This window comes from Pagrus major, chromosome 20 (genome assembly GCF_040436345.1).
Source record: "Pagrus major chromosome 20, Pma_NU_1.0".
NCBI lineage: Eukaryota > Metazoa > Chordata > Actinopteri > Spariformes > Sparidae > Pagrus > Pagrus major.
The window spans coordinates 14,002,900-14,015,276 of record NC_133234.1 but is presented as its reverse complement, the minus strand read 5'-3'; the positions used below and the strand labels follow the sequence as shown (position 1 = coordinate 14,015,276).

Genomic DNA, 12,377 nt, shown 5'->3' with positions numbered 1-12,377 from the left:
AGAAATTAGCTGATAAGCAGATTTATGAAATTGAAGCAAATTTGTATATATAGTTGTGAAAGATGTTTTTTTTCAAATATCCATTCCAGTGTGAAAAATAAAAAAAAGAGTCTTGTATTTAAGGATTTTGTCGTTCATTTCTTTGCAACTGAAACACTTAACAGGCTAAAAAAATGACTGTATAGAATATAAATGGGGTTCTTTGTTTTGCTAGCTAGATATCTGGATTCGCCTATCTGGCAAAAAAAACTAAAAACCTACAAAAGTCTTCTGTTAAAGTAAAACAGTTTGGGAAACGTGCTACTTCACTTTCTTCTCAAGTTAAATGAAAACATTGATACCGCTCTCATGTCTGTGTGATAAATATAAACCTGATTAATGATTGATTTAATAAATAATGGGGAGTATTCCAACATTTTTTCCCTATATTCTTTTTTATAAATTATATATAACATATATATGTAGGCTATACAAATAAAAAAATTAAATAAATACTGGCCTGCCTTAATGACGTAATGAGAGGATTCTATGGTTGCTATGGACGCATATAAATATGAAACGGCCCAATTTGCTTCCGCCATTTTAACTCGTGAAATCCCGACACATCCCACCAGAGAATTCTAAACACAAGCTAGCAGCTAACAGCGAAAGAGACCACCAACCCAGAGCAACCTCAAGAACCAGTGACTGACCCCAGTTGTCCCACCGCCTTAACCATGGTTAAGGTAAGGATATTAACTTATAATTACTTTAAAGCCTTTAAAAAAAATTCAAGTTCAATATCTGCGTCTTTTGGGTAATAAGCATGTTAGCTAAAGTTATTGCTAGTTAACATTCATGCTAGCACTTAAGTGTGAATTATTCAATTTTCCATTAAAAAGAGGCCTAACCAGTGAAAGGAAAATAATAACAACCCATCATGCATAATTTAAAAGCCTTTTAGAATTTTGAATCTGCAGTGTCATAGCATGTTAGCTAACATTAATGTTAGCCTTCAAGAATGACATTTCAATACATGATTTTAGTGTAAACTCTTATTTAAGTGTGAATAATTCGTAAATATTTTAGTTTAAAAAAAAAAAATTCAATATCTTTTCTTTTCATTTGGGTAATTAGCTTGCTCACTAATGTTAATACTAGCAAACATTAATGTTAGCCTTTCAAAGTAGGATGTTTGAATTCATGAAATTTGTGTAAACCTCTTGTCACATTTTAGTTTTAATACTAACAACAATAGTAATAATAATAACAAAAGGGAAAAAGTTCTGGTTTTAAACCTCTTAAATTTTTTAAAAAGGATTTTTAATTCCAAGTCGGGACTCATTGTAAAGCTGAAAAACTCAGTCCTCAGGCGTTCACCTCTGCCCAGCAGGTGGACCCTGTGCAGCCACAGGTGAGTTGGAGCCCTCATAAAGGTTTGCCTCAATGGCTTTGAAGGTTCCTGATTGACGATGAAAAAATGTATTTAAAATCTCAGTTAACTAGAGTTGCATTAAAGATACTGTGTGGTTATTGCTGTTGATGTCTGTTATAACTGTGTGCAGAACTCAAAGAAATGCATTTTGCGGTGGCATTTTTCATGGCAGCTGTTCACAATAAATGTTTTACACAATTTTAGTGAACAATTTAAAACTGTCTCAGTTTTTTAAGAAAATTCAAGAATGTGTGAAAACAACTGTCCTTAAAATGAAATTAGTGAATTTGTTCAAATTGTTGGGGATGAGCTAATGACATAAAATAAACTGGTAGAAGCAGCTTGTGAATATAAGTGAATATTTTTACCTGTAACATACGACCACATGCATACTGCACAGATCAATTCTGGAGATAGTTTTAAGTGACTATGACAAATGTAACTGAGTCTAACTGAGGAGGAGACTATAAAAGCTGAGGGAGAATAGGTACATTACAAAAGTAACTTCTGCAATATCATGAGCATTACAAAGTCTGTTGGGTCAGACGTGTTCTAGCTTCATAATTTGTTCATTTATTTCCCGCTGGTTCATCCCACTTGACCACAAAATCAGTGTGAAAGAGATTCAGTTGAGAAGTTTGACATCATTCCTTCATTTTCATCCTCTCTCCATCTCTCTCACAGGACAACAAGAGAAAGCGTGAGCAGGAGAGCAGCCCCGGGGAGCCTCCGCGAAAGCGATCCTGCTACAACGCCCAGCTAGAGAGGAGCTCTAGCCCTCAGCCGTCCACCTCTGGCCGGCAGGTGGACCCTGTGCAGCCACATGGGAGTTCCAGCCCTCAGCCGTCCACCTCTGCCCAGCAGGTGAACTTCACCCAGTCAGAGAGGAGCTCCAGACCCCAGCCATCCACCCCTGGCCCACAGCATGGAGGGCAGGAAGGTGCCCAGCAACCGGTGAGTAGTTGACCTTAAACACTCTGCTGAAATGAAGACACACTAAGAACTTTTTTTTGTGGAGGTTGATAGTAAGGATAGTCAGTCTTGAAAATAAAGGAAGGCAAGAATCCCAGTAGACACTTTTAGAGAAGATTGTTTGATCACAAGAAAGGTCATGTGGATGTACTTTTTTCCTTCAAGAAAATAGAAAAGAAAACTTCCACATCCTTCCTCTGTCTCATTCTTGTAACTTACCTGTTTCCTCCCTGTTCCATCTCTCTAACAGGGTCCAGAGAGGGAGAGGGAACAGCAGGCGAGCCGTCCCCCGATGCATCTTGTTGTGGACGCTTCTGTGAGGATGGTGTCCAGCCGTCCCTTCCCTGCCACGCGCATCCCCAGCTGGGCTTCACCTGCTCTTCAGGCACAATCACAGGAGGCTATCAGGGCATGGTGGTACAGTACTCCTTACCGTGCAGAGCTGTGAGACTCCACTCAGGTAAAGGTGAGTGCCCAGCTGGACATCAGGTAAAGTATACTTATTGGCAATTCCACCGCCACAGACAGACACACTTTTCCAAATCCTACTCTTCGACTATCTACTTTCCTCCTTTTGAAAAAAAAAAAAAAAAAAGTATATAGAAAAAATAGGGATAAGTGCAGGATATAGACATCTAATAAGCTTAGCATGTAGATAAGTAATAATAAGTTAAGATGTAGATACTGTAAGTAGTCATTAGTGTAAGATATTGATAAGTGATAGGTTTAAGTAAGTATAAGGCTCTTCTTCTTCTTCTTCTTCTTCTTCTCGTACCCTCTTTTAAAAGACAACATAGAAGTATTGATAAGTTTAGGATGTATATTAGAATTTAGATAAGTCATAGTGTAAGAAAAAAACTTCCTTTAAAATTGAATTTGAAAATTGTAAAAGAAGTAAAGGACTTCTGGACTGGTCTCTTGGAAATGTTTCATTCAAATCCCCTTTTTCTGCTGTGTTAAATATGTATGTTTATAAATAACAAGAGAGAGAAAATAATTATTTTGTTTTTTCTTCATAACGCCCATTTGATTTTTTCACATCTCAAAATTGTAACTGACAGTTGGTCGAAATTAAGATTAAGACATTATAACCAGAACTGGATTTCTTGTTAAATTAGTGTCTTAGGTCATTACATCGCATTGTGAACAAGAGGAAGTAAATGAATGTATGAAACATTTCCAAAGAGTTAGGTATAAAAAATTGTATATACGAAAAGCCACAGGGGAGTTCCACCCCTCAGCCGTCCACCTCTGCCCTGCAGGTGAGTTAGTAGAACCAGTATACATTGACTGTCACATAAAGTAACTAAAGATTGGTGTTTTTCTCACTGCACCTTTTAAAAAAGCTTCATCAAAAAATGTTCATAACAACCTTAAAAGAAGGAAAGGCTTTAAGAGGGTTTTCAGGAAATGTTTCATTCAGCCATGTTTAGATTATTATGACTCAAGAACTGGACAAGTTATATTCTTCTATAATTATTTATGAATTTCATCTTTTTAAATTTGAGTCTTGATGAGAAGTTGAAACTATAAGAATTTATAGACCAGTTTTATTTGTATTGTTGTATTTTGATGGAACATTTCCAACGGGTCAGTGTTTCCTTCAGTTACTGTTGTTGCTGTTACTTAGTAATAATAAGTCTTCCTTTTTGTTTTTGTTTCTGCATTTCCCCTAAAAAAGTCTGTAAAAACAATTACAATTTTTTTTTAGGATGTTCTTAAGCAATGGTTAGTCTTCAAACTAATTCTTGCCTTATAAGATTCTTAAAATAACTAAATTTTATACATTTACATTTTTATTTACTAAACAATTAGTGTAAATGAAGAAAATGTCTTCAAGAGGGTCTTCAGGAAATGCTCCATTCAAACCCTTTTTTGTTATCATTAAAACTTACTTACATCCGACGTGAGATTTATCTGTTACATCATTTATATTAGTAATGAAAACTTGCAACTAATTTCCGTGAACTTTAAAATGTTAGTAAATTATTGTCTGATTATTTAAAACCAAATTTGGATGGAGCATTTCCAAAGAGTTAGGGTTAGGGTGGGTGAGACCCTCTTGAAGCCCCCCTTTCTTTATTTACTTAATTTATTTTATGTCACTGATTAATGCTAATTCTTCTGACTAGGGCTGGGCAAGTAACTAAAATTGTACTCATAAGAACAGTCTGTAATTAACATGTAGTGCTAAGATATAAATAAATAAATGCAGTATATAAATTGATGAGCAGGTAAAAGTATCTTCCAGAATCTGTAAAACACAGTTGGTTTGTTGGAGTAGTTTGTAAACAGCAGTAAACAGATAATTGGATGGGACATTATCAGAGGGTTGGGTTAGGGAGTGTTAGACCCTCCAGAAGCTCTTTGCTTTTGTTACCTTTTGACTGACAAAGCTGATTTAAAAACATTTTCCTGCTACAAGTTCTTTACTAAATTGTAAAGGATGAGTCTTGTGATATCATACATTTGTAATAATATCAACAAATTCCATGAAAAGACCAAATCCAACAATGTCTGTGCTCAAAACCTAATAGAGTATTTTTTAAATCTCTGCACCATAGAGCTCCATTGTTAAACAACAACTATTAAAAACTCATCAGGGAGTCACATCGTTTCACAGGGTGACATTTTCATTCATTAACATGAACCCACACACACTGTAGTATATTCTTAGTCAATCCAACATACATAACTACTCGCCCCCAGCAAATGCACTGTTCACTGTTTGAGTAATGTTTGCTAAAAGCTACAGTGCCTATGTTGTTGTTTTTGGTCTTCTTGAGATTTGTTTATATAGTTAAAATAAATATCACCAGCCATCTATAGTCTACTATAAATTTTCAAAATATGTCAGAGGCTCCAATATCCCATCTACAATACTTTGATTCATTTTGAAGTCTGTCCCCTTTTACCTGCAAGAAGAGTGCCAATTCTTAACCAAACTGCTTCAGATGGACAGCAGATTTTAAAAGGTGCAATATGTAAGAGTTTTTATTTAAAAAAAATCAAGAAATAACAAAAATTATCAACAGAATGTTTAGAAATAAGACTTTTGATAATATCTCAAAGACATCTATGTATTGTTTTGCAGAGGTGTCTACTTAAGTCAGCATGCTAACCAGCTAGCCTCTGCCTGTCCTGTCTCGTAATGCTACTCTGAGTTCCCAGTCTGGACCGCTAACTGCTGCAAACTGTAGCTGCCATAAGCTAGTTAGCTTAGACAACCATGCAGCTAGCAGTTACTATGGTGATATGCTGCCCTGTTTGGAGTGTGAATTCAAAAGGTGGCCAATTTTTTATAAATTGCACCTTTAACTTAGAATTATGGCCAAATGAAATAAAGGAAAAGAGATGACAGTTTGCTTAATGTAATATAATGTGGTTTAAAGAAAAAAATTGGGTACTTCAAAGACAAGAAGGCACTTCAGATATAAGAAAATGTGTCATATGAGGAAAGAAAATATAAAAAATCCTTTATTATAGTGACTTTTTAAATATTTCCTTCCTTGTTCGACATATTTTTTAATATTTGTAGCACCTGGGTAGACCTCCTTTAACTTCTGTATGGTTACTTGAATATCCTGAGATGTCCCCGACCCTTTAGTGTTGACAGTATCAATCATTAGTGTTTTCATGCCTGGTTGGTCAGCAGTGCCAGCATTGCAAAGATTTGAGTGGTCTGTGTGTGAAGTTAGAAGTTTATCAGTCTTTCAGTTCAGACATGAATGGCAGTAGGCAGCAGTTAATCATTTCCTCTCCCAACTGCTTCGTTTGGTCTTTTTGGGAAAATATGTTCAAACTCAGTCCCCCTCAGAGTATAGCTGACCTCTCCAGAGCATCTGTTATGTGTCCTCTTCTCTCCCAGTGTAGAGTTAGCCAAGAAGCTATTTTTTTTTTATCTGTAGTCCCTGAACAGATGCTACAAAGTCACTCTAAAATAAAAAATAATAAAATATAAAAAAATACAAACCCTTTGAGATCACTTGTAACCATAGACAAATAATGAAAAAGCAAAGAGAATATCAATGAAAAAAAACCTCATAAAGGACACCAATATACTACACTACACTGTCATTGTCACAAATGACAGTGTAGTGTAGTGTAGCCATAATTATAAATGTAATGCATGTATTTGACCCACTTTGATTCTACTATCTGAATCCCTAATCACACCCTAGAATTGCCTTTTACTTTAAGCTCAAACACAACAAATGCTTTTTATAGATATGACAAAGTGAGCTCTAAATGTCCATTTTGTTGATGTCACACCGAGTGAACACTTGTGGGTTGATGCTAAGGGTCAACTTAATGTTTACTCAAATTTCCAAGTAGTCACTCATTAACCAGTGAGTAAGCCAAAAGATGATGGATTTTACAGAACAACACTCAAACCCTCAAATCGCACCTGCTGAGCTTTTCATCATTTCGGTCTTCAGAGTGTCACTTTCAGGAAGGAGGGTAAGATCTTCTAATTTCTTCTTTGTTTTTGCAATTTTATTGTCAATTTCAGACACGTTTGTTGCTTTTGGGTCAGACACCTAATTCAAATTGTTGTTTTGATTTTTTTCAATTGATTGATCATTGTCACTGTCTATTTGATCATTTCCTTCTCCTCGTCCAACAGGTTCTGACATGAGAGGACATCTGTCTCCCTGAGCTGACCACTCAGGCTCTGATGATGTCTCTCTGACACTCTGGATCATTGTATTTCTATTTAAGATACAAGACGTCAAAATTACAACAAAGGAAGATTTATACAAACACTAAATTGAAACTCCACCAACAAGATCAGCCTGTCACCTACAAACAGACACTTTTCTCGGGATGATGATGTGCTCTCGTTTGCGTCCTTCACTCCCTCACCTCTTGTCGCTGAGGCTGCTGGGTACTACGGCCTCCAGGACGGTGGCCGTCAAGCAACCCGACCTTCTCTCAGCCACTCTGGCCTTTGAGGATCCCAGCGCCTTCAGGGTGAAGAGTTGGGCTGAGCTGCTCCGTGCTCTGGGCGTCTTCCGCCTCTGCTCCTTCCCTGTGCTGGTAAACAACTGTGACAAGGTAGGACTTCAGTTTGTGATTATCTGGAGGAAGGTGACATGAAAAAGACTGACAGGTGAATTGAAGGAAGAATGAGTGTCACATGGACAGATAGATCTTAGATACACTGCTTCTGTGTCACCTCTTGTATCTCCATCCTCCTCTCCATTACTCCTCTGTCTGCTTCACCTTCTTCTTCTTGCAGTTGATGTCGATAGCCCGCACCCTCCTGGGGAGGAGGGGGTTCTCCTTGCTGTTGCGGCCCACTGTGTATGCCCAGTTTGTGGCCGGAGAGAACGAGGGTGAGATCTCTCAGTCCATGGAGAAGATGAGCCTGCTGGGACTGAGGCCTATGCTGGCAGTACCCATAGAAGAGGATCTGGGAGAAAGCACTGGGTATAATTCAGACTCCTTTTCACCATGTGTATCAGTTTTAAATGAAGGCCAGGAAAAAATGTTGTTTCATTTTAGTTTTATTTATGTCTGATCTTGACTTGAGAATTCTGCAGCCGAAAACCAGATTTTCTGAGGCTATGAGCTGCAAAAAACATATTTTTCTTATTTTCAGGCTTATAATTATATATTGCGTTACTCTGAGCGTTTCAGACAGAAGGGGAATACAGAGCTGCAGCACCGGACAGTATGAGAAAACTGATGTGGTTTTTGAGCACTAAAGCAAGTAAACCTATTGTAGAAGTAACCCAAAATAAAATCATGAACCGAAAATGAATAATGAACTTTGGATGTCAAACCAATGCTGATCAACGATGCAAATATAGATGATTTGAAGTAGTTACGTAGGTTTATTCTTTATATTGCTTTTTGTCACCACCAGAGAGAAGAGATATGACGACAACATGGACGCCATGTTGGAATGTGTGCGAATGTCCCACAGCAACGCTTGGAGCAAAGACCCGATGATGCAGCTGAAGATCACAGCCCTGCTCAGCCCGGAGCTGTGTGTAAGGCAACATTTCACATCTCACAGTCACCATTCATAGTGTTTTTGGGAAATTATTTATATATTTACGACATTATTATACAAGAAATGTCAAGAAACACATTTTAATCAACTTTCAAATGTGAAGTCTTTGACATTTAATCTTTTGGGACACAACGCCATATACTGGTATATTTTATGAATTTTCTTAGCATTTTGATGACAGGGAAAACCATTTGAGTAATTTGAGAGTCGTATGAGAACCTGACACACTGTTTGATGGACCTGAGCCAAACAGTGACTGAATGTAGTTCAAATACGTGGGAAAAAAGATAAGAGTACATGTTGTAATGTTTGATGTGTCCACAGCTGCTTCAGGTTGTTCTCGGATGTCCTGGCCCTCCAATGTCTCCCAGTGTCTCTCTTTTGATTCAGTGTTGTGCCTTTCCTTCACTGACGAGTCTTTGCTGCTTGTGTTAAGGTGAAACTCACAACCCTCATCGCACAACAACCGTACGACCTGAATCTCCTTGTCAGAGCTATGAATGGAGAGGTACGACCACAGTACACCAAAATAACCCTGTTTGTCAGACTTTTTTTGTTTTTCCCAGTTCAGATACACATTTGCATTGTTGATGAGGGCGAGCCATGTAAACAAAATGTGAAATTATGTCTGACCTTTCAGCCAATCAGCTTCCCTGGTTTAGATGAAAGTGAAGTTGCCCATTTCCTCTGTGGCCTGCAGAGACTCAACAAAATAGCAGAGGTACAGATGTGACTGCAACAAAGTGATTTTACTTTGGAATTATTAATTACTACTTTTCATCTTAAAGGTGCACTATTTAGTTTTTATTTATATTAATGCTTAAACAAACTTAATAATCAATCTCTCTTCTTTTTCATGACTGAATGAACAAACTGACCTTAAAGGACAACACAATTTCATACTGTTTTACTTTGTTTATATTTGGCGGACCCTGCCACCTTTCTAGCTTCAAACAGCGCTCTGAGGACCTTATTTTCCTCTGAGAATAGCTTGTTTATTCAGTTATGGAAATAATGGGTTTGTATTATTTGCATATCAGTATTGTAAATATGACTTTACTGAGTTTCTGAATTTCTTTTCCAAAACTACATAGTGCCCCTTTAAACCCTGAAATATTGTAACTATTTATTGTAAAGCTCAACTCAAACCGCAAAGATTAATTGTATATTTTCAGGCAAGTGTGAGCAAAGTCCGAGTCCTGGTTGATGCAGAGTACACCTACATGAACCCTGCCCTCTCTCTTGTCACCATGGCGATGATGAAGAAGTTTAACAAAGATGGCGCCTGGATTTGGAACACATATCAGTGTTACCTGAAGGCAAATATCTGCGATATCAAAACATTACTTTTAATTGCACTGACCTCTGTAGTTAATAGTTAGTTAACTGTCTTCCAGGAGTCCAGGTCTCTCCTGTTAGAAGCTCTGCAGCTGGCCAAGACTGAGGGTTTCTGTCTGGGGGTGAAGCTGGTGAGAGGAGCCTACATGGACAAAGAGAGTAAGCTGGCGGAGAAAGAGGGGCGTGTGGACCCCATCCACCAGTGCTGGGAGGACACCAATGTCAGGTGGATAAGAGTTCACGGCCAGACAAAGACAAAAACATAAACTACAATAAAACTGAATTTAGCACTCATCTGCATGGATTAATGCTAAAAAGCCTTTTTATCTGGATTCAAATCAAATGAATTAGTTCATGATGGAATGAAGGCTGCTTCATGTAGTAAACTTCTTGAAAGCACACGGATCATTTTTGACAGTGAACCCCAACACATTTCGTCTACTTGCTTGTGTTTGTGCAGTTATAATGGCTCGCTGGATGTGATGCTGGACCACATATCCCAGAAATCTGAGCGCTACAGGATCATAGTGGCCTCTCACAACGAGGAGTCAGTGAGACACGCGGCCAAACGGTTAGTGAAATGTGAGAGAGATATTTTTACACAGGACCACTATAATCAGTGAAATATTTGTCTCTCTAGTCTGATTTTACCTTCACTTGAATGTCACTTGATAAGGGGTATGATGGCTCCCAACCATTTTGGCTTGTGGCCCCTTAAAATAAAACAATGTGTACCAGTTTTACAAATTTTTGACTTATTTTTCAGAATAATTTACAGTCCTAAAACAGTCAAATTATTTACTAATTTTCAGGAAATCAGATCATAAGCAGAACTTTTTGGAGTTTTTCTGCTTCCTTCCTCTGTTAGCGGGGAAGCCACTGAATTAACATCAAAATATGGTTCTGCTTACAGATGTTAGTGTTGTAATACCTTTGAAAAAAACTGCATAAAGCCTGTACCCAATCTGATAAATCTGATCAAGTTATGCCACTTGGGTCAGTGTCGGTTGAAAATGAAAGTGGCTCAAAGCTAAATTAACTTCTATCTATTACTATTATAAAGCACCCTAATCTCCAACAGAGCTGTTGGCAGTCAAGTTAGATTTTGGACAATGAAAGCGCCAGAAATGAACAAGCAAGATAAATGCAGAATAAAATCTGGTGCTGCTGCATCGCTTTCAGTAATTAATTTTTAAAAAACAGCCATATCTAGCATAAAGGCCCAGATTTCTCCTCAGATTTATGTTGCAACTGCTGATGGGGGTCTTGAGTCGAAGGCTTTTTTACTATTGCCATTTATGATGTAGCTATTGTGTGTTTGATCTTCAGGATGGAAGAACTGGGGATCGACAAGGATGGAGGCTCAGTGTGTTTCGGCCAGTTGCTGGGCATGTGTGATCACGTCTCCCTCACTCTTGGTGAGCTGTGCCTTCTTTACATTTTCTGCTGAAGGTCCTGTTCAACAATGTTGTGCTTAAACAGATTGTGCCCAAAGCTGAATTTAGCAAATATTTGGTATCATTTGACATAAATCACATATTCGCCTGAACTGGTTTGTGATCCTAAGCGAAAATTCATAAATTTATCATTTTTCATCACCCATCTTTGCCTTTAGACTGATTTATATGCAGTCTTGATGATTAATATGTTCACATTTTGTCTCTCTTCTCCTTCCTCAAGCTAAAGAAGGTTATGCCGTTTACAAGTCAGTGCCTTACGGCTCAGTGGACGACACGCTCCCCTACCTGGTGCGTCGGGCTCAGGAGAATCGCACCGTGCTGCAGGGAATCCGCAAAGAGAGGGACCTACTGAGGAAAGAGCTCTACAGGAGACTGAGACTGAGGAAAGGCAGCTCATAGGCCACCAGCACAGAGGGAAAACAGAGAAGAGGGACCAGTGTAAACTCTGATGTATGCGCCCAATCAGGACATGGTGTTGAATAAGGAAGCCACATGGGAATGGATGGCCAACTGAATGAAAGAAAATTGATTGATTGATACTTTTCAAAACAATGTTTTGTATTTTGTAATATCCAGAGATATTGAAGATATTGAATATTCATTAAGCTTGAAAGTTAATAGGTAGAGCAGTTTTCATCCAAGTGACTGTTTGATAAACTGAACAATAAGCGACTGAACTACTGAGAACAATAAATGCAACAATTGATGAAGAAGTTGACATTTTTGCTGCTGTACATTAAAACTGTCGATATCTTTGTCTTTTGTAAATGTACAGAATACTTATTTTCATTTTGGCCTGCTGGTCGAGTGAAACGAGACTTAAACATGATTAAACAGCAACTGAGACGTTATACAGGTTATACACTGTCAGTCTGATGTTTTGCTGGTTACTCTTTGCCTGAATTTCAGTGATGTGTGGCTGATGACTTTTTTTTATGAATATCAGCACAAAACATTGCCAGAGAGAGAGGGAGCGCATTTTTTTTGTTTTAGTTTTTTTGTTAACTTGTTTTTTTGATCGGTGCAAAGTCATCAGTAATTAACTGACAAATTCTGCCCACTGAACTTCAATAGTCCTCTTTTCTTCTGGACAGATCTTCTCATATTTGCCTCTGCAGTTTAATTCAGCCAGTTGGTCGGTTAAGTATACATGCAGAAGATGATTTATAAT

The 12,377-nt window shown here is 37.9% G+C and overlaps 1 protein-coding gene across 1 annotated transcript; it reads left to right on the top strand.

The window, feature by feature from the left end:
* Positions 1-6,770: 6,770 nt before the first annotated feature.
* On the top strand, positions 6,771-12,057 carry prodh2 (proline dehydrogenase 2). Its single transcript, XM_073489545.1, has 11 exons — positions 6,771-6,847; positions 7,014-7,444; positions 7,629-7,819; positions 8,259-8,385; positions 8,845-8,916; positions 9,049-9,129; positions 9,584-9,727; positions 9,806-9,972; positions 10,207-10,317; positions 11,076-11,164; positions 11,427-12,057. Exons 2-11 carry the CDS (start codon positions 7,214-7,216, stop codon positions 11,603-11,605), a joined length of 1,392 nt encoding a protein of 463 aa, XP_073345646.1. The 5' UTR covers positions 6,771-6,847; positions 7,014-7,213; the 3' UTR covers positions 11,606-12,057.
* The last annotated feature ends 320 nt before the right edge of the window (positions 12,058-12,377 follow it).

Excerpts from the sequence above, each read along its gene's own strand:
- prodh2 (XM_073489545.1), top strand. The coding sequence starts at position 7,214 with ATGATGATGTGCTCTCGTTTGCGTCCTTCACTCCCTCACCTCTTGTCG. Across the intron at positions 8,917-9,048 it reads TCAGAGCTATGAATGGAGAG|CCAATCAGCTTCCCTGGTTT; the intron begins GTACGACCACAG and ends CTGACCTTTCAG. Across the intron at positions 9,728-9,805 it reads CATATCAGTGTTACCTGAAG|GAGTCCAGGTCTCTCCTGTT; the intron begins GCAAATATCTGC and ends ACTGTCTTCCAG.